Source organism: Myotis brandtii, unplaced genomic scaffold (assembly GCF_000412655.1).
Source record: "Myotis brandtii unplaced genomic scaffold, ASM41265v1 scaffold17, whole genome shotgun sequence".
NCBI classification, from domain to species: domain Eukaryota; kingdom Metazoa; phylum Chordata; class Mammalia; order Chiroptera; family Vespertilionidae; genus Myotis; species Myotis brandtii.
In genome coordinates this window covers 1978841-2005068 of record NW_005356259.1, presented here as the reverse complement: position 1 = coordinate 2005068, position 26228 = coordinate 1978841, and the positions used below count along the sequence as shown (strand labels likewise).

The following is a 26228-nucleotide window of genomic DNA, read 5'->3' as shown; positions in this document are numbered from 1 at the left end:
CGCACCACCACCACCCCTTTCTAAGGTATGTTGTATCTTTTGTATTATGGCCCCATGTTAAATGCCCATAAAATGATACTGGGTTTAAAATCAAAATTTATCAGGAGACCATTTGTTTTCTCCACTGGACTCTAAACCACAGTAAGTCATGTCCTGGCTTGTCTAGTGACTCAGTTTTCCAGAGGTAAACTGAGGTATGAATATAATACCTTTTCCAAACATATAAATACCATACGTAGCTCAAGTTTGCTGGCCATGTGTTAATGAAGAAGCTGTAGGAATGATTCTTGTGTCCCCTTTCTCAGGTGTTTAGAGAGTCCTCCTGTGCACATTCCCCCTCCACACCCTGGCAGCTGTGAGGGCATCAGTGTCTTCTATGACTGTTGCCTGAATAACTGTTAGTTAAGTGGATGCAGGTTCATTTTGTTCACCAAGTTCCCTTTGAGTGTTTCAGCAGCATGAGGCAGTTTATCATGCTCTTTGTGCAACAGGGCATAGACTTTTTAAAGAATGAATTTAGATTTTGTCTTCCCGTCCAAAAAATAAGCAGTTCTCAGGCTCCCAACGTTAACAGTCCTGATTAGGACAGTTGGACCAACAAAATCAGGAGACCCAAGTGACCCAAACCATAGGCCGGCCCCCTGTTGCTTTTTTCTTTTTTTAATATATTTTATTGATTTTCTTTTACAGAGAGGAAGGGAGAGGGATAGAGAGTTAGAAACATCGATGGGAGAGAAACATCGATCAGCTGCCTCCTGCACATCTCCTACTGGGGATGTGCCCACAACCAAGGAACATGCCCTAGACTGGAACCTGGGACCCTTCAGTCCAAAGGCCGACGCTCAATCCACTGAGCCAAACCGTTCAGGGCTCCCCCTGTTGCTTTTTTCATCTCGCTTCATTTTTTTTTTTTTGAGAAAGACCCAATTAAAAACATTTGTGGATTTTTCTAAGGATGTTTCCTTCACAGAGCTTACATTCAGCTCTTTTGGGGCGGTGGGGGGCGGGGAATTAAAAAACAAATCCCAGAGCAATTAGTGCTCTGGGGAACCACTAGCTGTTTGTGTCCTATTTGGTAAGAACTCATTGTGGACATCAATTTCTACACAGAGGTTCCCTTCAGCATGCAAATGCTTCCTAGTCATTTGGGATGTGCTTAAAATTACGATCACAATCATGCCCTCACAAGGATGCCTTTATTATGTATTTTAGATTAGAAGACGTCATGAAATCATACAGTAAGGACACGGTTTTCTTTTCATCCTTCTTCTCTGCTCACCTCCAACTTGGCTCTCGTTTCTCTTTAACATTCAAGAATGTCCCTCTGATATACTTGCAGAAAACCTGCTGCCTAGATGAAGGAATATATATAGCTGCACCTAAGGTAGTCATTTCCTAGGTGACATTCTAATAAGAAACCCAATTTTGGATAATAGCCCAATTGGAACTAATTCTCCAGTATCCCTCGTGGTCAGGAAATAGCATGTCCAAATTCATCAAATGTTCCAGTGCTTTGTATAGTCTGTTTAGTGTAACTATGGTGTTACATCCCACAGGTTGAATAATTTGTAAAGAATTAGAAGCAATTAATTATAAAGCCAAGAGGAATAGTATTTAATATTTTATTGACTGAGACATTAGCCTAGGTCTTGCAGGTACTTCTTAGTCAGGATTAGGAACAGCTGTTTGTTTTCAGTGGCTATACAAATCGTGCAGGTTAATAAGGTTCTGGCTAATCGAATGCCAGAAAACAGAATTTATTATAGCATTCAAGCATTAATGCAGAGCATAATAATACCTTTCCAAAGAAACCAACAGAGCCTAAGCTATTTTAATGGCTTAAATTAATCTTAAACACACTATAACTTTCAGGGGCCTCAGCCTTTCAAAAATAAAACACAATAGCCACGTAGGAGAAGTTTGGATAGGGGAAGGAAGAAAATGTATATTTTGATAATACATTGTCAGAAAATAAAATGTGTTTTAGCTATCTAGAAACACAGCTTTTAAAAGGATAGGATTTATTTATTTAAAAATTGGATTTTAATCAGAGATTTCACTTACGTTTTTTTAAAAATATTTTTTATTGATTATTGATTTTTTTACAGAGAGGAAGGGAGAGGGATAGAGAGTTAGAAACATCCATGAGAGAGAAACATGGATCAGCTGCCTCCTGCACACCCCCTGGGGATGTGCCCGCAACCAAGGTACATGCCCTTGACCGGAATCGAACTTGAACACTTTTTAATGCAATTGTTTTATTTTTCAGTACCCTATTATATAAGCATTGAGATTTTCCAAACATATAAATTATAAAAATATTATATCTGTCACTTTAAGAGCAGGCAAACAAAAAGGGAGCAAAGAGTCCAACACATATTGCAGTGCCTGGTGGCCAGGACACCTGGAGCATACGGCTGCTGGGGGCGGGCACCTGGAGTACACTGCTGCTGGGGGCGGGGGAGAGACCTAACCCTGGGTTGGTTTCCCCAGGAGACCAAACCCTGACTTTGTTAGCCCAGTTCTTATATGAAGATTTCTCTGAACAGCCAACACCCTTAGACTATGGAAAATAAGAACTTCATTTTTAAAATTCTAATTTTATAACAACATAAAACTAAGCACAATTGTAGATTATATCTCTTTTTTTTTCAGATTCTTCACTTAAAATAGACTTTGAAGATAGGGAACAAAGAATTGCCATTGTTCTATAGTTTTAGTTTCAGAGTGCTAATTCTGCCTCTGTTCTTTTTATCCCAATTTCTAAGTTTCCATAAATGGAAACTTTTAATAGAGTCAGTCTACCCTGAGTGCAAACGAAGATGTCTTTGAGAAAAGATGTCTTTGTTGATGTCACCATTCCACAAACATCCTGTTCCAGTGAACTTGTCCTGTGATGTCCAATAATTTGCCTAAACTAGTCAATGGAGATTTCTATTACTAAAGCTGTAAGTCATTCTCCAAGGGATTCCCATTCATAAAAGAAAAATATTTGATTTTTTTCTTTATAAGAAACTAATTTTCTCGTAGACAAAATTATTTAATATGTAAACAAGCATTTAGAATATTTTTTAAGTATTCCAAAGAGCATAGCATCCTTAGAGGTGGTTTTTCTGAACCATGGTTTGGATTCAAAGATCTTCTATGTCTTCTCAAATAAAATGAATTTTTGCTCATGAATGCCACATACTTTTTAAATACATACATTGTTATTGCTAGACAATGCCTTAGAGAGAGTATTGGTATAGAGTGCTCAGAGATTCAAAGAGAACAGGAATTTGAAAATATTTTATATCATTAACTTCACTTTTTTCTAATTATTCTTCTTCCAAGTACTTATAATCTGCTGTCTAGTCATAACAAAATTGTCTCTGTAACTAGACCTCTTATAGTTTTTGTGACCTTGAGTAGTTGTGATATTGACTTCTATAAACTATATTTAGAGTATACTATCTAACTATTATAATTCATATATTCATTCATTCACTCCCCCATTCAAGAGTATTTTAATGCCAACTATGTATAAGGTGCTATGAATATGATGACTGACCAAAGACTCTTTGCTCAGAAAGCTTATAGTCTATTAATTGAGATAATATTTGCAAATGAATAACAAATATAAAAAGTAGCAGGGATTCTAACGTAGGTACAGTCAACAGCTATGGGAGTTCAAAGATGGGCAATTGTGATATTGTGACTTATAATAAGAAACATGTATTTGGTCTTCTTCCACTGTTCCTGGCATAGAGCTTCTAAAAGATGTTTCTTGCTATGTGAATAAGGTGACTTTAGGAACTCACCTAAGGATGGGGGTTGGTTGTCAGGAGAACCAACATGTGATTAGAGGGTTGGAACTTTCAGTCCCATCCCCTTGTCTTCTTTGTAGTGGGAAGAGGCTGGATGTTGAATCAATCCCCAATGGCCAATGTCTTAATCACTCATACCTGGGAAGCCTCCATAGAAGCCCCAAAGGATGGAGTTGGGAGAGCTTCTGGATTGGTGAACATGTGGAGGTGCTGGAAGTGGTGCACCAGGGCAAGGCATGGAGGCTCTGCTCCTTTCCCATGCCCTGCCCTACACATCTGTTCTGGCTGTTTCTGAGTTAAATAGATACTTTTGTAATAAACCAGTAATCTAGTAAGTAAAATGCTTCCCTGAGTTCTGTGAGCTGCTCTAGTAAATTAACGGAACATGAGAAAGGGGTCCTGGGAACCTCTGATTTATATAGCCAGTGAGTCAGAAGTACTGACCTAGATTTCCCATTGGCACCCTGCCTTGGAGGGGTCATTGGAACCTACAGTTTGTAGCCAGTTATCAGAACACAGGTAATAATCTGGGATTGAGACTGGCATGTGAAAGGGGGAGCAGTCCTGTGACCTGTGGAATCTGGTGCTATCTCTAGGTAGATAGTGTCAGAATTGAGTTGAATTGTGGGACATCCAGTCGGAGTCTAGGTACTGTTTGTTGAGGTGGTTGGGAAACCCCACAGACACACTAAAGAATACAAGTAGTATCCTTAAATTTCTGAATTCCCATAAAACTCAGTGGTGCCACACCATGTTGCAGTGCTTTTCAGCCTTTTAAAAAATGAAATAGAACAGAGAGTAGGATAGACAATATCAGAGTAAATTGCATGTGGAAATTACGGTTTCAAGAAACTTTTCTGTGTGTGTGTTTCAGAGATCACAACATAAAATTATATTTTGCTGTGACTCAAAGTCAATATACCCTCTGGCATTGTCCATGTTATCCTAGTCCCTTATCTGGCTCTGTCACAGCTCTTCAAAGCCAGCATTGAATTATCCTTCTGTGGTGTTATGATTTCTTCTACATATGATTTCTATTTACAATGGAAGCCTTATACAAATAAACACCAAAATTCAATATTTTTTCTATTTTCTTACAGATCAACATCCCTTCACTTCTCTCAGTATGCCTGGGCTCGCTCTGAAGTGCATTCCTACAGGGCTCTGGGCTGCTTTTTTTAAAAACTTATCTTTATTGTTGAAAGTATTACAGATGTCCCCCTTTTATATATATATTCTTTTTTATTGATTTCAGAGAGGAAGGGAAAAGGAGAAAGAGATAGAAACATCAATGATGAGAGAGAATCATTGATCGGCTACCTACTGCACAAGCCCTACTAGGGATCAAGCCTGCAACCTGGGAATCCAACCGTGACCTCCTGGTTCAAAGGTCAACACTCAACCACTGAACCATGCCAGTTGGGCCAGATGTCCCATTTGGGGTGGGGAGTGGCTGCTTTTAAGTTAAAGTAAGGGGCGGGGGAATATCCATCCCAGGTAGGATGCTAAAATAAAATGTAGCTGGTTTGGCTCAATGGATTGAGCGTCGGCTTGTGCACTGAAGAGTCTCAGGTTCGATTTCGGTCAAGGGCACATTTAAAATGTTGGTTTTTTTAAAGATTTATGTTAACTCCTTTCGTTTTCTTTTTGTTTTTGCCCTCTCTCTCAGCGGCCTGCCTTGTGCTTGGCTGTATGATCTTCCCCGACGGCTGGGATTCAGAAGAAGTAAAACGGATGTGTGGAGAAAAGACAGACAAGTACACCCTCGGGGCTTGCTCTGTCCGCTGGGCGTACATCCTGGCTATTATTGGGATCCTGGATGCCCTGATCCTCTCGTTTCTGGCATTTGTGCTTGGTAACCGACAAGACAGCTTGATGGCTGAGGAACTGAAGGCTGAAAACAAAGGTAAGATTGTATCTGAAGGATTAAAATCAGAAGCGGTATCAAATCAGATTTAATAAAGTAGCAGAGAATATCAGGCCACACTGGTGAAGCATTCAATTGTGCCACACTTTTATTTCACAGCTGGAATTCCTTTACCTGGAACTCGGTGAGATACCAGTAGCTCTACTCTGCAGGCAGCTCAGATCTTTGTACAATCGGCTCCGTATACAATGAGACCAGAATCCTAAGCCTTGTAGAAAATCAAACATGCATGTTTCTGAGAAATGGTGTAAGATTTATAGTTGCTGTGCAAAGTAGCGTTTATTATTTGGTATTATTTAAACACTTGTTCCATGTTGAAACTTCCAAAGTTAGATTGCTTGAGGGAAGACCAATCAGTGATTTTGTATGTTTTTGCATGTACATAGTTTCACTAAACAGTAATTTTATGGCTTTCAAATGCATGCGATAACCCAAACTAAATACCATTAATATTCTATAGATTATAAGAGAAGAAATACCTGATAAGATAAGAATAATTTGTAATTATGAAATTGATTATAAATGGGTGTGTTTACGATTTGTGTGGATATAGTAATATAACTTTTAACTTATTAAAACATACTTTTTCACTATTAATTTTTTCTGATAAAACTACAAAGATATCCCTTGGTCATCAAGGCCCCTTTTGGGTTCCAAGGCAATGCAATGAGACAGAGGCAAATCAAACTCACAAAATTTTGTAAGAGTTTTGTAACTACATCATGCCTTCTGGTATCATGGAAGCAAATAACACCGTATCTCAAGCCTTGACGCAAAAGAGTAAAACATCATGCATTCTTATATACATTATATCACCATACACTCTGTAATATCTTTTATAGTCTTCCAGTTTTATGGTCTGTTGATCATCCTAGCAACTTATCCTATATAATAAAAGAGTAATATGTAAATAGACCTAATGGTGGAACGACGGTTCGGCTGGGGGCAGAGCCAGTGAGCTGCAGTGCCAGGCCAGCCAAGGTGCATGCCAGAGGGCAGAGGGAGGGGACGGCGATGGGGGAGAGGGGCGGCGGCAACCAGTGGAGGCAAAGGGGCAATGGGGGGCAGGGCCAGCCACTTGCCAGCCGGCACCATCCCCTGATCGCCCACCTGGTTGCCTCCCGCAAAAGGAGGCCAGACTGCAGCTTAGGCCTGATCCCTGCATCAGTCAGACCAGCCACTTGCCAGCCGGCACCATCCCCTGATCGCCCGCCTGGTTGCCTCCCTCAAAGGGAGGCCGGACTGCAGCTTAGGCCTGATCCCTGCATCAGTCAGGCATCCCCTGAGGGCTCCCAGACTGTGTGAGGGCACAGGCCGGACTGAGGGACACCCCTCACCCCTTCAGTGCATGAATTTTCGTGCTCCGGACCTCTAGTATCCTATAATAAGTAACAGAAACAGCATAGAGAGAATAAACCTACAAATATTGCGTATTCCCCTGATTCAAAGAAGTTTGTCTTAAGTGGTCTCATGTCTTAAGCGGTCTCATGTCCTAAGTGGTCTCATGTCATGATCATATATTCTTTTTGTGGTTTTTATAATTAATGTAGCAACAACATACTTCCCCATTTATCTGAAGAAGCCACCAAATGGGTTCAGATTTCCCATGTGTCATTGCAAGGATATTGCTTAGGATGATGAGTCCTTCCCAACAACCACCCAATGGACAAAACAAGAATCACTGTTACATGAATTCCAGAATATACTAAAGAAGGGAAGAGAACACAGTTCTAATTGAACAATTTTCCACTCAGAGTGTTAAAATGAAAGGGAATATAGGGTACCGCTGAGCCATAAATTAACCATCACAGAGGTGCTCTTCAAAGGGAAAATGAGGGGGAGGTACACTGTGAATGACTCCATCTATATAGACCACTAGACCACTGCTCCTTAAGATAAATTCCCAGTCAACTCACCCCAAGACCATTTCAGTGTCCCCCTTCAACATCTCCCACAACATTCTTTAAGCCCTCCTTTTCCAGGAGTGCAAAGTGAAATTAAAAGAGGTCTTTAGCTGAAATGTATCCTAAAATGTGAAATGGCAAAATTGGAATGAGTTTGAACATACAACAACAGAAAGCAACAATTTTGATGATGCAGTGTTGTTTTAGAAGGAACTTCTGTAAGAGATAAAGTTAATAATCTATGATGCTCCTTCAAGTCCCAGGATATTTTCTCATAAAAGAAAAAACACTGAAAAACAAAGAGAAGTGAAAACGCTTTAAATATCCAACTAACTTTATGTAGGAGCTTATGTATGCAAACTCTACTGCCGACTCTGAGTTTGGGGAGTCACCCTGCAGGCTGTGTGCTATCCCTGGCTCTGGGGATAACAGTGGACAGGTAGGTGTTCATTCTTGTTTGGGAGTTCGGCAGCGTGATTTCTAAATGAACCAACCACAGTAGGCATTTAACCCTGATATGCTGCTTAATTGCATATTTTAACACACTGAACTGTGAAGTCAATTTAATTATGTAAAATTAAAGTTTCATCCAGATACAAAGGGTTTGAAATGAAAGCTCTATTTTCAACTTCTTGCATTAGTTGTAAAAGGGTAAATAATTACATTCTCCATAGCTTCTGTGCCACAAGTATCTCTTACCTTGTCAGACACCACTTTTAAAGAGGTCTGTTCTTCACTTGTGTATGTGGTCTCTGGAATTGTTATCAGATCACTGGGACTCTCCCAGCCATTTTAAAGTCACTTTGTCTTCTGGTACTTACACTGCAAATGAGAAAACATGATTATCCATCAAGAGGTGACTCCAGCTACCGTTTATTTATTAAGTGGCTTAAGCTCTTCTTAACGCTCTAATAAAGGGAGTTAGGATAAATTTATTTTACTTAACTAAGTGAGAAAGGCTTCGGAATTTGTGCCATGCCATGCCAGGCCCCCACTGTGAGCGGCAGCATGGTGTAGTGGAAAGAGCTGGCACCACCCAGAGCTAGTGCTCTCTCTCTGACAGACCTGAGGAGCCTTGCAACTTGCACCCACATCTTACTAGCCCAGAATTAAGCTCCTTCAGTGCAGGCTATCTAAATGGCATCTGGGGCTTCTCCCAGCAGTAAAATACTTCAATTCAGGGAATACCTTCAAAGGTGTCCTTTGAGTACACTCCGAGGGTGGAAAGAGCTCCTACCCTCGGAGCAGTGAACACACTCAAGGCTTTTTTAGGGACTTGTTAGCAATGCATGGGTGACTAGGGAAGGGAAAGATAAAGTTCAAGCGGAAGTCTGTCTAGAGTTTCTCCCTCAAACCATATACCTACCCACGGAACCGTGCTGTCACAGCCCTATTCACTCACATCACTAAGAGTAAAATGAGCCCAGCCGCAGTGGCTCAGTGGTTGAGCATTGACCTATGAAACAGGAGGTCACAATTCGATTCCTGGTGAGGGCACATGCCTGGATAGTGGACTTGATCCCCAATGGGGGCCATGCAGGAGGCAGCCTATCAATGATTCTCTCTCATCATTGATGTTCTATCTCTCCCATTCCCTTCCTCTCTGAAATGAATAAAAATATTTTTGGGTCCTGGCTGGTTTGTCTCAGTGGATAGAACGTCAGCCTGCAGACTGAAAGTTCATGGGTTCGATTCCGGTCAAGGGCACATGCCCGGGTTGCAGGCTTGATCCCCAGTAGGGGGCGTGCAGGAAGCAGCCAATCAGTGATTCTCATCGCTGATATATCTATCTATCTCTCTCCCTCTCCCTTCCTCTCTAAAATCAATAAAAATATATTTAAAATATGTTGGGGGGGAGTAAAATTAGTCAAATTTAGAAACTCTGACCCACAGCAGAGGAGCCTCCTTGCCTCACTAGATTCTCATACCATGTGGTGTCCATGTGGACACCTTGACAGTGAATGGAGCCCCAGATTAGAGATAAAAACTTTGTTTCTGATCTCAACTCCAGCACATATGAGTCACATGACTTTGAGCAAGTCCCTTAACATCTCAGAGCCTCTTCACCATCTTTAAAATGGGAAGAATAATAATACCAAGTCCTGCCTCCTTCATAGGGTTGGAAGAGTCCAACAAAAGCATGTGTAGGGGAGCAATATATAGTCAATATGTATATAGGCTTTACATTTATTTCGTCTAACCCACGATATATTTTACCTCTTTTTTCTTGTTGTCTATCTTCCCCCAGTAAAGCTTTACGACGGCAGGGATCTATGCCTCTTTTGTTCACTACTGCTAGAACAGCGATTTTCAACCTTTTTCATCTCATGGCACACATAAACTAATTACTGAAGTCTTGTGGCAAGTATAATATATTTTTTGGCAATCTGACCCCCCCAAGAAAGGTATGAGTTTGATTCATTCACATCAGATGGCTATTGTTGTGTCAGTACCTTCTTCTCATCTTTCTCCAATTAGTGGACTTAAAGTCAAATGTGGTTTAGGAATGTGAGGGCAAAGGCAATGCTGGATCTGAATGGCTGTCACATGCTCTATTATCCACTCTACTTCAATGGCCAAAGTAGTTTTGACATTTCAATGATCTTTTCAGTCCTTGAGATGAGGATTGATCTTTTCAGTCCCTGAGAAGGGATCTCTGGGTAAATATCAAACCAGCTAGAAGAAAGCAAGGAGGAAGGAATAAAAAATAAAAAACTTTATACAACAAAGTCATGATGTTCAAGACTTAGCCCTACCAGTAAATTTTCAATCAGCCCTACCAGTAAAAATAGTCAGGTATTGCATGTTTAAAAATTTTTTTTGCAGTATACCAGTTGAAAATCACGGGCCTAGAATAATGTCTGGCCTGTGTGGGAGCTCAATAATGATGTGTTGAATGAGTGAATTATTGAATGAATGAATGAATGAGTCTATTCTAATGTTTTTCTCATGAGATCATTTCATTGTTGCACAGATCTTAGAAAGTTCTTGTTTCCTTTAAGTTGAAATATGCCTGCTTTTAATGTCCACTCATTGCTACTCCCTCTTCTGCCTTAAGCTATTGACTTCTTTAGAAACACATATTGTATCTATAATGGTTAGTTACACATTTATCAAATGGCATAGTTTTCATGTCTTGCTTGGCATCTGGGGTCCCCCATGTTGTCAGTATTGTCTACTACCCACCCAAAGAATCAGGGTAGAGGGCCATCCCTGGTGGCAAAGAGGCAGAGGGAGAGGACATACAAAGGAGTGGTGGAAAGAAGAGAACTTTACAAGAGTCACTCATGGATGCATTGCTGGAGATGGTCTCCTTCAATTTACCCAGGTCTAGAGGTAACTTGGAGAACATCTGAACTTCTGAGATTGACTATGGTCCATTCAACAAACACACATTGAGATCATGAATGCACCATGGTGCATTCAAAGAGGGAGCTCTCTCTTTAACCTGTACCCAACTTCGAATGATATCCTCAAAGTCAGTATCTTCCTCTCAGCCTTCTCCAACTAGTGGACTTAAAGTCAAATGTGGTTTAGGAATGTGAGGGCAAAGGCAATGCTGAATCTGAATGGCTGTCACATGCTCTATTATCCACTCTACTTCAATGGCCAAAGTAGTTTTGACATTTCAATGATCTTTTCAGTCCTTGAGATGAGGATTGATCTTTTCAGTCCCTGAGAAAGGATCTCTGGGTAAATATCTAACCAGCTAGAAGAAAGCAAGGAGGGAGGAATAAAAAATAAAAAACCTTATACAACAAAGTCATGATGTTCAAGATTTAGCCCTACCAGTAAATTTTCAGCCAGCCTTTCAGCATAACTTTATGAAGCCTTCTGGTTTGGTTAAAACCTATCACGTTCATCTCTCACCTCTTCCATCTCTTGCCTTCTCCCTTTTAATAGAATCATCATGAGAACTGAAAACAGGGAGTATCATGACCTTCATAAGACACAGCCGAGGTTTATGGATTATATTTCTTACTAAATTACTCATCTGTGGCCAATTCTTTTTTCTTTTATAAGACTGAGTCTAATTTCATATCTCTACATTCTGGATAGCATTGGTACACACCTCAGTATTTGAAGCTAATTAGTGATCAATTATGCCTTTTGAAAATTACAATTTTTATTTTAATAGGCAATACAAACTTGCTCATTAAATTGCTTTTGATTTCAGGGCAAATCAGTCACTTCTAGTTTTTTCATCTGCACATTTAAACTTCTAGACCCCAAATAAGCCTATGAAAAAAATGTTCTCCCCCATCAGTACTCCAAAGTAGTTTATTTCCTTTGTGCCTCTGGTTAGTGTCCCAACAATGAGCCCCTCTAGCTTCTCTCCTACTTATCATAGAATCTCTGGTTCTTGTCCATGTGCCCTATTAAGAGAACACCTTCTATGTGAAGTCTTTATTTTAATTCTAGTCAAATCTCCTTAGGCCTCAGCTTCCCTCTCAGACTTGTTTTTTAACATACATAGAACTTTTTTGGCAGAGTGGATCTTTACATTCTTGCTACATGTTCAGTGATGCCATTGTGAGGTCAAAGAACACAATGAAAATGTAACCTGTCACTTCACTTACCTCTCACAATGTAGAAACATGTTCTAAACTTCTGGTAGGCTGGTAAGAACACAGAGCCCAGCAAAATACAGCTGAGATGAATGTGTTGAGGTTAAGTTTAGAGAAATATGTGTTGTCTACTAGAGCTTCACAAAACATGACCCCCTAAAATCCTACAAATTTTATTTTTCTCTCTAAGGAGTATATCTTACCTGTTATCTCTAGTGTGATCATTCCTAGGATATATTAGTAAGCGCTTAATATAGTTGAGCACTTGTTATTGTTTTTATTGAATCTGTTTCATGAAAAAAATATGTGAATATCTAATTCATGACCCCACTTAGTGTCTTCTGTACATGAAGCAGTTTGTCCCTTCATTGATGGCAAATGAAATAAATTTACCTGCACATTACACATAGATACACATATTTTTAAAGCATCAAGGAGTGGTATGTTAGAACAACATACTGTCACTGACGTTTTAGGCAGATCACTGCACCTCTTTAGGCCTTATTTCAACAGCCACAAAAAAGTACTGTGCACTTAACTGTGTGATAATCAATGGGTAAAACTATGGCATTCAACTCACCAAACATTTCTTGTGTGCTTCAAGCATGCCACGCCTAGTGACAGGCAGCGGGGATTCCAAAATGAGTGACACAGGGTTTGCCCCAAGTCTCTTTAGGGGAGACATTTAGTGCTATAGGTACTAGGTCATATTTCTGAGATCCAGTCCTGTTCTGACATCTGTGGCTTCATGAGGGCACTTGGTTGGTGTCACCTCTGTGTAAAATGAGTGAATGCCATTCCCTGGCAGCCGACCTACTCAGGCACCAGTGAAAGATGATGCTATAATAAGCAAAGACTGCATCCCAAGGACAATTTGACATAGAAGGTTTCATCTGCTGGAAGGTCTTAAAAATATCAGCTTATGGGGGAAAAAACAGTATTAGTATTAAACGAAGGAGAACAAAACTATGAAGAAACGAAATATACAGTATGTGTGGTGTAAGGACAAGGAAGAATGATAGGAGGGAGGGGTTCTCTTGTTGCTAAGGCATTCATTTTAGAGCAGCCTATTCAAAATCTAAACTGGAGAAAATGTTTGGGGGAAAAGTCACTGTAATTCTGGCATTATCACCCTTGAACCATGTCTTCACAGTCAGTTGGCCAGCTCATAGTCAGCAAGCGCTGTATTTATGCATTTCACTGATTTTTTTTTCTTCCTGCTTTACTGCCCAGGATTATCTGGGCCTCAAATCTGGGGAGAAGAGTCAGTTTGGCCTGAGTAGATATCATCTCTCTAACCCAACTTTAGCATGTCACCTTTGATGATGTGCCTGGAATAATCAGGAACTTAAATGTGAATCCTGGCAGCTACTACTGGATGCTGTCTGCAAGTCGATGTGCTGTCAAAACCCACAAAAGCGAGAGTGACGATGTTGTCAAGAGATCTGGAAGGCAGAATTCAACCAGGGAGAAAAGCAACAGTGGAGTTAATGTCCGCCACCCCAACATATGTTCTGACAAAACCACTAGATAGACGGGTCACCGGAGAGAAGCCCAGGCGGGAGGTGGATAGAGCCCATCGGGCGGCAGATGAGGCAGCAGCACTCCCTGAAAGCAGGAGCTGACCCAGGGCTCTCGTTAGGGGGCGGCTTCCAAAGAAAATCTAAAACAACTGTCCCTTGTCCCAGAGAAGGCAGAAAGCCCAGTAGTCACAGAGCAAACTCCATCTGCTGGCCTGATAGTTCTTCACCAGAGCCTGGCCTTTTGTGCCAAAGTGCAAACCGAGCCAGACAGTCTGTGACTGTCCAGGTAAGAGAAATGCAGTTGGTCTCTCTGTTTCAAGTTCATCCATTTCAAAAGAAAAAAGTCTGTCCTGACCTTGGTAAGTGGGGCCCAAAGATGCTGTATAGGTCGGTACATGGTAGCAGATGAAGCTTCTTGAAGTTCCTTTTTCAGGAAAATCTTCTAAAAGCATGAGTAACTGTGTTGTTGTTTTTTGGGGAAGGGTCAGCCTAGAGAAAAATCTTAGTGGTGAGCTTAATTACTCTTCAGATGTTGGGGTAATAATGACCAGCTCTCTCCTCTCATCTCCACTGAGGATCAAGCGAAAGGAATGTTGAAGTACAATCACAGAGTGGTGACATTTAGAGCCAGAAATCATTTTGTTCTTCACAATCACCTAGGGAGCTTTAAAGAAAGGATTCCAGCGCTTGATCACCACCCAGAGAGTCTAGTTCAGTCGGCGTGAGGTGGATGCAGGTCTGAAAACTCCCCAAGAGGTTCTGATGTGCAGCCAGGTTTGAGGACCAGTGGGTTCACCCAGCGCAAATGAGGAAGCTGAGCCACAGAGAGGAGAAATAAAGAAACCTCCTCAGTCTGAATTTCTATAATTAGAAACTTGACACACAGTCAAGTTTCATTCAATAATAGACTAAATAATCATCTTTCTGATACAGTTTCATTGCTGCCCTTTATGGAAACAGTGCTTGCTGCCAGCCCTGGAAATTGATTTTTGCCACCTGCTAGCTCTGTGAACTTGGGCAAACCTCTCTAAGCCTCAGCATTCTTGTCTGTAATCACATGAATAGAACCGGCCTCATAGAGATTTTGTAAAAACAACATAAGATAACTCATGTAAACTGTCTGTCACGATTTCTGGCACATATCAGCTGTTGCTATTTTATTTTTTTAATCTATTTTTATTGATTTCAGAGAGGAAGGGAGAGGGAGAGAGAGAGAGAGAAACATTAATGATGAGAGAGAACCATTGATAGGCTGTCTCCTGCATGGCCCCTACTAGGGATCGAGCCCGCAACCCAGGCATGTGCCCTTGGCCAGAATCGAACCTGGGACCCTTCAGTCCACAAGCCAATGCTCTGTCCACTGAGCCAACCTGGCTAGGAGCTGTTGCTATTTTTAGAGCTTTGATTTTACTTGGCAGACACATATAGTGTTGTTTACATGTCATGATTCATGTGGCACAGAGCCCATGCCCTAACAACTTTGCCCTATTGTCTCCCTTTGTTCCTACAACTCTGCATCATAATGGAGGCCTCATGAAGATCAAGAGATTGCTCCCTCTACATGCTTAAATATGATTTTTTCATCTGATATCTTTACAAATATTTTTAATAAGACTGGTGAGGTTTCGTTTGTTGGTTGAGGGTTTGGTTTTGTTGTTACCAATCTTTCTACAAATGCCTATATCTTGGGATTAGGAGCATGGTGTGTGGGGGGGGGAACCCATCCAGAGTTTACATGTCATGATTCATGTGGCACAGAGCCCATGCCCTAACAACTTTGCCCTATTGTCTCCCTTTGTTCCTACAACTCTGCATCATAATGGAGGCCTCATGAAGATCAAGAGATTGCTCCCTCTACATGCTTAAATATGATTTTTTCATCTGATATCTTTACAAATATTTTTAATAAGACTGGTGAGGTTTCGTTTGTTGGTTGAGGGTTTGGTTTTGTTGTTACCAATCTTTCTACAAATGCCTATATCTTGGGATTAGGAGCATGGTGTGTGGGGGGGGGAATCCCATCCAGAGAGCTCAAACTGTGTAGCTGGCTCTATAAATTCAGTGAGTCACCAAGGAGAGCCCATGATCCTTTGATGGACATGTGACTTGTTCCTTACAAAGTTACTATTTTCAACCCAGCTAAGAATTCTGTCACTTCACTGCTGGACAGATAAGGGACAAACCTGAGCCTTAAAAATGTCTCTGAGAGGTGTCCTTCAAAAGGGATGGAGGAAGGGACTCTACCCAGGCAGAGGAGGCAATAAAGACGAGAATCCCCTGAGTGTAGGAGGATATGATCACTTTAATTCTGCAGGTAGATAAAAATTCAGTGCCGCTAGGTTGTCGTGTTTTGGTTAGAACACATCTTTTCTCACCATAAACATGACAAATAAAATTCATGTGTCAAACAAACATGAGTAATACTATTATTAGAAGTTAAAATAAATCACAGGGGACTCTTTTCCCATTGTTCAAAAACCCTTTTCTCTCCTGATGCACTCTGTACTGATACCTTCTTTATTAGCTAATTCATACCCACTAGGTAACACCTACAGCATCTTATTTTTTATTTAAATAATAATTGTCACGTAATAGCTATCAAGTTTCTAAAAATTTAAAGAGGAAGCAATAGTAATTTAATAGTATTTACCTAGGATGTTTATTTTAAATGAAATGAAGTTCTAAGGAATAGCTCTGGTATTTATTTAATTAATAAACTTTATTTTTTAGAGAAGTTTCAGGCTTACAGCAAAATTAAGCAGAAAGTACAGAGTTCCCACAGGCCCCCTCCCCATACACACAGCGCTCCCCACTATCAACATACCACATCAATGTGGCTCATTTGTTACAATCAATGAACCAACACTGATCCATTATTATCAACTGAAGTCCATAGTTTACATTAGGGTTCACTCTTGGTGCTGTACATTCTATGAGCTTTAATAAGCACATTCAAGTACATGTGATGCAATTGATTTGAGGATCACACTTGAAGCAACACTGTTCTAGGTCATTTATAATCAGAGTAACTGTGATTCTAGTGTAATGAGACTGAGGCCAATGGTCATAGCCAGACCAGTGCTACTACTTCAGAATTTCTTTTCATACATAACCTGGCAATCTTCAGTGCATAAATAGACTCTACTCCAAAAGTTCACTTGTAGGTTGTGTTTTGGAACTCACATCACATATTTTTCATAGAAACAGTTGATGTATACAACAAAGTTCTTGGATCTGCCCACCAAAGCACATTTCACTCACAATGTTATAGAAACAAGGTTATTTCAGCAAAGCATTTTAAAAGGACGCAATAGAGCCCTAGCTGGTTTGTCTCCTCAGCCGATCAATGATTCTATGTCATCACTGATGTTTCTATCTCTTTCTCCCTCTCCCTTCCTCTCTGAAATCAATAAAAAAAATTTAAAGGAAGCAATAGTAATGTAAACCCATGGAGTTAATAAGACAAAAAAATGTTTTTTAAAAACTCTGACAACTGAAGTGTGGAAGAATTTTTAAACAAAACTTTAAAGACATAAACCAGAAGGCAAAAAAAAAATTATATATATAAATTGAATTACATCAAACTAGGACTTCTGTTCTCTGGAGACTTTGGTTACTGCCACCACCACCACCAGAACCTCCAGGGCTTTGGACTCCTGGCCAGGTAGTCCTGGGGCCACGTCTCTGAACCCTCTCTTAGGGGAGAGTTGAGACCAGAGTGGGTGCTGCTCAAGGAACTTGGCCAACTCCTTTGAAGCCAATGTGTTAAACCATGTAAATGAAAAAAAAATCTTCCCAAATCTTTTTTATTTCATTTTACCCTGATGGACTCCTGACTGCAGAGTTTTTGGTTAAAAAAAATAACACTTATTGACGGAGGAGAGGAGAACCATGGGCTGATTAATGAGTGGGTGGGTGTGCGATGCCTTAACAGGAATTTAAAATCTCTACCCTTCAAGAAGGAAATGTATTTGCACAAAAGCCATAGATAATCATCCTTTTGCTTACGTGACCTGCTAAATAAATGAGATCCTTCAAGGATTGAACTAGGCGATCTACTCTCAGTTATGTTTTTTATTTATGTCAATTCACTTTTATTTTTTTAATAAATTTTATTAATGGAAAGGAAGCACTTTTTTCAAGAAAGCATTTTGAAAAACAATGTGGGGGAGGGATTTATTTATTCTTTGGGGCAGTGGAGATACTCTATACAGAGACACCACGCTTCTCATCCCTACTGGAACGTGAGTTTTAGTTGATGAGTTCCTATCAGTAGCCTGCTCTGTGCAATGAGCTAGTGACGGGCCCTGGATTCTCGTGTTCCTATTTTGATATTTTGAGCTTTTGTCTGGGCAGCTGACTGTTTTAAGGAATTACAAAAACTATTAACAAAGGCATCTTATCCAATAAATATTTATGGAGTGCCTGCTGGGTGCACAGGGCACAGGGTGGTGAGCAAAAGGAAAGTGGTTTCCATGCCATGTTGCTGACAACTGAGTGAGGGACTCACTTTTTATATAATTTGTGGGGGTGTTTCAGAAGCCTTTAGGTTGCTTATTTCTGTCTCTGAGAGGTCCTTGATGTTTAAAAAAGCCACCACATGTTTACTTGGTTATATTCCAGCTGGCTTTATCATTGGGAGAGGGGTGATAATGGAGGAAAGCTCAGTTTGGGGTGAGGGTAATCAGTTGCTTGACATTAGAGCTTAATGGTAGATTTTAGCAGTTGCTTTTCACAGGGATAATGTGTCCTGATCCTCAGGCAGCCTATATTCTCAAGTAACTATTATTGATTCTCCCACTGCTTTGCTCACTTCTTCAGTCCTTTACCCAAAAGGTGGCTGAATTATATATATGCAGTTAAAGTGTTTTAAAAAAATAGAGCTTCTATTTATAAAGAATAATTTAAACAAACCCAAAGTGAAAGATTAGGAAAGTTATTTGGAATGTTTTAAACCAACAAGTATCTAGAATAAGCAAGGAATTCCTCCGAATTAATAAGAGAAAATAACCCAGTTACAAAATGAGCAAAGATGATGAACAGTTTGTAACAGAGGAAACTCAAAAACTGCAACAGTGTGTGAAGAAATGCCCCCAAGCCATTGCTAATTAGAGAAACATAAAGTAAAACAGCATAATTTACACCTTCGAGGCTGGCAGATATTAGACAGGAGGCAGGCAGGGATTCGCCTCCATGCTCAGTCTGTGGGTGGTGTGGATGGGAGCAACCATTCTAGGTGAGTAGAAATCATAGACTATTATGTAGCAGGTCAAAGATGGCATGTTAAAAGAACACATAGCAACATGGATGGATCTTAAAAATGGATACTTAGTGAAAAAAGGAAACCATAAGATAGGTAATAAAATATCATATGTAAATTAAATATAATGCATCCCCCCCCACAACCATCCACATTGTGTAAAAATATAGTCAAATAAAAACATACATGAATGGTTGCTTCTGGATGGGGAAGAAGAATGACACTTGGAAATGGAAATAAAGGGGATTCAACAAGAAGAGGAGGTGTGGTATGGGGGTGAGAGCATGCCTCTGACATCGGAATTGCCTAGATTAGCACCTCAGCTGCACCACTTACTAGCTGTGGATTTGTGGCAAATCACATGATGTCTCGGAGGCTTCCATAAGTGTAAAATGTAGATCATATTATGTATCTTACAGCATCATAGTGGGGTTTAAAGGATAGAATCCAAGTAAAGCAGTTAATTCAGTGTCTAGCATATATATAGTTTAGCATTCAGTACATGTTAGCAATAATTATAATTGATTGTGGGAACATAAAGAACTAAGGGTAGGAAATAAGGCCTAGGGGAGAGGAAGGAGATGAGGGAGTTGATATAGGAGCAGGCTGAGCATGGTGACAATTAAGTTTTCCATCTTTCCCATGAAAATCTCACGGTTGGCAGCAGTCTTCTCTCTGCCCTTGTTTCCTCCCCTTATATTCTCCTCCATTTTCTCAGTACCACAGGTCCCACTTTTGCCATCAGGTGCTAGGACAGAGTGACGTTAGGTAAGAAAGAAGCCTATGGAATAGAAAAGGGAGGATCTGGGACCTGTGGTGGTGAGGGGACAGGGAGTATCTCAGTCAGTTATTGCTGTGTACAAACCATCCCAACACTCAGTGGCTCGAGGAGACAATCATTTATCATTCCTACAAATCTGGAGCACCTGCGTTAGATCTGTCTGGGGTGTTTCTGCTCCACATGTCTCTCATCTTCTTCCTAGAATGAATACGCTAGAACAGCAGTTCTCAACCTGTGGGTCGCGACCCTTTTGGGGGTCGAACGACCCTTTCACAGGGGTCGCCTAAGACCATCGGAAAGCACATATATAATTACATATTGTTTTTGTGATTAATCACTATGCTTTAATTATGTTCAATTTGTAACAATGAAATTGGGGGTCACCACAACATGAGGAACTGTATTAAAGGGTCGCGGCATTAGGAAGGTTGAGAACCACTGGGCTAGAATGTCGTTCCTGTGGTGATGACGGGCACAGAAAATTCAACCTCAGTAACACAAGGATGGTTGAAGCCTCCACCGTGTCACAGCTGCTGAAGTCTCATTAGTCAAAGTGAGTCCTATGGCCATGAGAAATCATACCCCACCCACAGGAAGAAGGCACTGCAAAATTACATGCCAACGGATAGGAAAGAAGAAGAACTGGGACCATTCATACAGTCAGTATGGGCCACATACTTATGGATGACAAGAAAGAGGGAACACATCCTACCTGGAAAAACAGAAAAACTGCTTGAATGCCAGGGGACGAACCAGCATGCCTACCCAGGAAACTCCCCTTCTCTCAGACAGAAATACCCACACACACTATGGCAGAAGCCTCGATGAGCATGAGCTTTAATACAGTTGGTAACAAAGGACAGACAAGTCTTTTACTATGGACTCTGGGCATGGGAGGTACAGGGGGTTGTCTATCCTTAAAGTAGATAGTGCTTTTTTGGGATATAAAAAAAAAAAACTTTATTGAATCCAGAGCAAATGTGGAGAAGTTAACTAAGGACTGAAATGAAATCACAAGTTTTTGCAAAATTTGTCCCTAACCTTTAAGTAACCATACCTTACTCTGAACCTTTGATAGACTTACTAGCCCAGTGGTCGGCAAACCGCGGCTCGCGAGCCACATGCAGCTCTTTGGCCCCTTGAGTGTGGCTCTTCCACAAAATACCACGTGTGGGCGCGCACGTACAATTCGATTGAAACCTCGTGGCCCATTCGCAGAAGTCGGTTTTCGGGCTGGGCGAGTCTATTTTGAAGAAGTGGCGTTAGAAGAAGTGGGAGTACGTTCACTGAGGTCGACCCCTCAGATTGAGGACGTTTTTAGCAAAGGCCAGCTTAGGAGTACCCTAATTAAGTTAATAACAATGTGCCTACCTATATAGTTTAAGTTTAAAAAATGTGGCTCTCAAAAGAAATTTCAATCGTTGTACTGTTGATATTTGGCTCTGTTGACTAATGGGTTTGCCGACCACTGTACTAGCCTAATGTTGATGCCCATACTAAGATCAACAGCTACAGCCTGGCATCGATAAAATTTAAATACAAAATTGAGGAGGTTGTCATTTATTTCTGTTTCAGTCCACGCTCGAACTAGGACTGTGTCTCTTTCAGTTCTGCACCCTCAGTGCCTGGCATAGTGCCTGGCAACGGCAGGAGCTTAATATTTACCTGAACTTAACTAACTGGGACTTTCTGCCCCCCACTGAAACAAAAAACAAAAAACCTGAAATGAAAGCACGATCAGGTATTACACATATTGCAAGGGCAATTTGACAGGCATTGATTCATCTATTTTTACCACCTGATCCATTCCTTGGGTCATTGGTTGCATTTAATGGGGAAACATCACCCAAAAGAGGCATCAGACATGCACATAATCCTCCTGGATGCTCACACTGAGGGCTTCTTTCTGTTCTTAGAATGCTCTCTGTGTCTCCTGGAAGAGTTGGGTTTTTTAAATAAGACTAAATATTTAAAGTACAGAGTGCCCAGTTTCCTTAACCCTAAAATCTTTTTAGCGATTAGAGCAGGCTTGTGTTGTCTTGAATAATTTAAGAGCTGCAAATACAAAATGGTCATTTAAGACATCTCAACTTGGGTAATTCCACGAATGTTTCTCTCTAATACAGATAGTTGACAGATGATTTCCTGAGCTGATTTTTAAGTGGAACTAAAGACAAATACACATCTGAGGAAGTTGCCTTTTGCTGTCTTTTGGTAGCAGGAGTGGATAGAGTGGGCTGATGCTTAAAGAGCTCTCATTTCTGAAAACTGACTTTTAAAAATGTCTGAAGGGTTCATCAAGTCTCAGTCTCAGATTCTGCCTGAAAGAAAGCATGGTGGGAAGGGGGAGAGGGTGATGCCGGATGGGCTGGGGCCTCTTCGTGAACTTGCCTTAGGCGTGGACATTATTAACAAGCCCAAGTTATTCCGAGTTAGCCCTGCGCTTGCCTTGGCTCCCCGTCCCACCTTCTGGTGTGCTGTTCTTGTTATCCCTTTGCAATCTCATTTCACCACTGTGTGAGGCTGTGTGTCTGTGAAGGCTTCCACTGGCCTTTAAATAATGATCACGTTAATGTGTCTCAGTTTAGCAGGGACGTGTTGTGAGGAATAACCCATGAAAACACTGTGGACTCCTTTGCAGCTACAAAATGATGCAAAAATGATAATGAAGAACAATTCATCCCACAGAAGTCATAGATTTTGTAGCAAAGAAGGTAATAAGCAATTTTTAGCAGAAGGCTCTCCCCTTGTCCCCTGGGTGTGGCATGAGGACAATACAGTGGCCCTCAGAGTGTTTAGACCAGCACTGTCCACCAGAAATGTCCTATGAGCCACATATATACTTTCACATTTCCTTATAGCCACACTTTTTTTAAAGTTTTTAAAAAGATGGAATTAATTTTAAGAATATATTTATTTAACCCAATATATCCAAACGTCCAATTCAACATGTAATCAATATAAAAAATGTAAATTAAATACTTTACTTTTTTTCATACTAAGTCTTAAAAATCCAGTGTGTATTTTATACTTGCAGCTCACCTCAAATGCAGATGCACATTTCAAGTGCTCAATGGCCACACATGGCCAGTGGCTCCTGGATAGGACAGCACAGGCCTACACAGCGGGCAGCCCGCCTAATACAAGATGTCTAACTTTCGCTGAGTGATGTCCATGGGTATGGGAACATGCTCTTAAGTTTCCACGAATACTGATGAATCTCACCTGCTGGACCACCCAGCAGGAACCCAGCTACAGGGAAGGAAAGAGGGGAAGCTTTCTGAGCTACTCTATGAACAAAGACTTAGGTCCTCTCATTTGCCCTACAGCAGGAGAGGAAGTGGTTCTCGTTTTGCAGGGGGGGGAATGAATATTTAGGAAGACCAAGGACTTGCCAAGGTCACACAGCTGGTCTTGGCAAAGTGGGGAGGGAACTCAGGCTGGGCTCCAGAGTCCTGGCGCTTTCCAGTGTGTCATGTTTTCCACTTAGATGTCTCTGGGAAGCAGCAGTTCTCAAACTGGTGAGCATCCAAATCACCTGGAGGTCTTGTTAAAACACTGGTTGATGGGCCTGCTCCCAGAGTTTATGATTCAGCAAATGAAGGTGGGGCCTGGGAATTTACATTTTAACAAGTTCCCAGGACATGCTGATGTTGCTAGTCCAGGGACCACACTTTCAGAACCTCTGCTGTATATACTAGATTTGATGCCTTAAATAGGGATCTATCTGTCTTATGCTAATAATGATGCTTCCCTGTGCTGCCAGAAACCAAACTATTTTTTAATATATTCTGTATTTATTTCAGAGAGGAAGGAAGAGGGAGAGAGATAGAAACATCAACGATAAGAATGAATTATTGATTGGCTGCCTCCTCATCCCCCAGTGTGGATCAAGCCCACAACCCTGGCATGTGCCCTGACCAGGAATTGAACCGTGACCTCCTGGCTCATAGATCAATGCTCAACCATCGAGCCACACTGGTTGGGCCAAAAACCAAACTTTGACTTATAAATTTGCCCATTGTTGTTCTCTTAGTCAGCTAAAGTTGGCTACCACATATATGGACTGGGATAGATCCACTCATTATGAACCTTTTGATTCATTTATAATAAATCATTGAACATAAGTACTTTTTTACAAGTAGGGAGGCATTTACCTCCTCACTCAGTTCCTGCAGGGAAGAGGAAATTATACAAGTGAATGTCTTATATCATGCATACATTTGGTAGTCTTTTCTAAAACACACGCACTTCTAAATCATCACTACTTGCTTTTGAAAAATGTATGCAGTATCTTTTATTTAAGATGCAGCTACATTATCAAATGTTTTCTTGGTGGCATTTTTTAAAGGCAAGTGACAGTCACTGTGTATTCATCACAGCTTAGGAAACTCTGATTGGAGTCTGAATTTTAACTTACTATATCTCAACCATCACTGCTGTGCTCAAGAAGCAAGAAATGATTTACATTTTTTTACCTAATTGTAAGTTCCACCGCCTCTTGATTTATTAAGTGACGTGAGGGCACTTTCAATTTTTCTAGCCATTGACCTGTAGTGCTTTTCATTCTTGCAAGAGGGGGTCCTTTTCATTCCTCTTATTTATCTTTCATGATTTTTAAGCCCTCCCTTCTCCCCAATCCTGTCACATCTGAAGAAAAACAACAGATTACCTGATGCACATCATAGAGCCCATCATTTTCATGAGATGACGGCAAACCCAGGTGTGCTGATTGGGTAGGAACAGGTCAAACCGATACTGGTGCCGAGAATGGAAGTCATCTCCAATAGAGCCTTCATCAGGAATGTGGGTAACATCTGGGTGTTCGAGACAGACACGAGAGGCAGGCCTGCGGGTGTTTTCAGTCTAATGACAGTATACGTGGGGGTAAGGTGGTGTGGGGCCATTAGGCTGGAGAGACCACTAAGTCTCTCAACTTCACTCCCAGCCTCCACCTTTCATAGCAGATGCATTAAGCCTGTTTCCTTATCTGGATATGGATTCATTGATGTGGGTGTTTGTTTGTTTTTAATTTTAGAATAGTTTATCCTTGTAGCACTTAGAGTTTTTAAAAAGGGAAAGAGTGGTTCTCAAACTGGTGAGCATTAGGTTACATTGATGAGGTAACCTAATGCTAACTGGTGGAGTCTGGTGTATCCATATAAATGAAAACGAATAAGGATTGTAATGCCCCAATAACGCAAAGACATGTTTTGAACAAAAACATTAGGAGGAAAGGCCACTAGTTCCATCACGTCACCAAAAATACCTGCCATTTGTCGAAGCTTTCCCCCACCATGTATTTCCTCCAGGATCACTGTGCCCTGCTCTGTACTTAGGTACTGGTTTCAGAGAACTGGTGAAAAGAAGACTTGGGGAAGGCTGGAGTGGAAAGAGGGAAAAGCCATAAGTTTAAAAGTCAGACTTGGAGAGTTCTTGTTATGGTGCAGTGCATACATGCAGAATCCTTTCATTTCATTTGACTAAGAAGCAAGTAGAACTGCCTTGCAGTGGATTTCTTTAAACACATAGCCTACCGGAATTTTTATTTGACTGCATCTTGAGACAAGCCTAGACTCCCTCCTTAAAACACAAAGCCTGTGCCCTGGATGAAAAGACACAGAATGCCATTGTGCAGTCCTTCTGATAGAACTGCCAGCAAACCATATTAGGAAACAGCCATTCGTCTCTAGAATATCACAAGGAGGAAGGTTGATAGACTTTGCCAGACAGACCAAAGGATTTTCTAACCTGGCCACATCGCCTTGCACACAGTGCTTCTCAAACATTCATGTTCCGATGAATCACCTAGGGATCGTGCAAAATGCAGATTCTTATTGTGAATAAGTTTCAGGTGATGTCAGTGCATCACACTTTGAGCAACAAGGACCTCTAAGTATCTGTTTCATATCCGAAAACATACCTGGCATGAGGCGGATAATATCTAGGACCTGGGAGTAGCTCTATTCACTAGAGCAAGGGGGAGTGGGGGACAAGGGAGAGATGGAAAGTAGCAGGAAGGAAAAACAGAAACCCAACTATAAGTGACAAGAAAAAGGCAGGTGGAACTTGGTGTCCAGAGAGTAATATGACAAATAGCATGTGGTAGCTCAGGCAAGCAGTAGCAAACTATGATGTCATGATCATTGAAACAGTGATGTGTGCAATGGGGAATCTAAAAAATGTCCCATATCTGTGCAGGCAGGCAGCTGGGTAGCAGATAGCTAGTCATAGAACTAAATACAGTATTGGAGATGAAGGGTAGAGGGAGAGGGGGAAAAGGATATTTGGGTCTTGGTGAGAATAAGAAGATGGTGGGAAACTGAGACACAGAGCTATACCAAGGACAATAAGGTAAGGATCAATTTAGCCAAAGTGGAGTTTCAGAAACATGATTGAGCCCACAGATATGAAAAGTCAGGCCTAAAGAAGCTAATATTTAATAGGCATCGTCCATGT

At 40.9% G+C, this 26228-nt stretch overlaps 1 protein-coding gene across 3 annotated transcripts in view; it reads left to right on the top strand.

Annotated features, from left to right (window-relative positions):
- The window catches only part of LHFPL3 (lipoma HMGIC fusion partner-like 3), a 475460-nt gene that overhangs the window by 331510 nt on the left and 117722 nt on the right, over positions 1-26228 (top strand). For all 3 annotated transcript variants that reach the window (XM_005862892.2, XM_005862894.2, XM_005862893.2), the window contains exon 2: positions 5476-5712. In XM_005862892.2, the coding sequence (XP_005862954.1) occupies positions 5476-5712 (237 nt within the window). The remainder of the gene's footprint in view (positions 1-5475; positions 5713-26228) is intronic.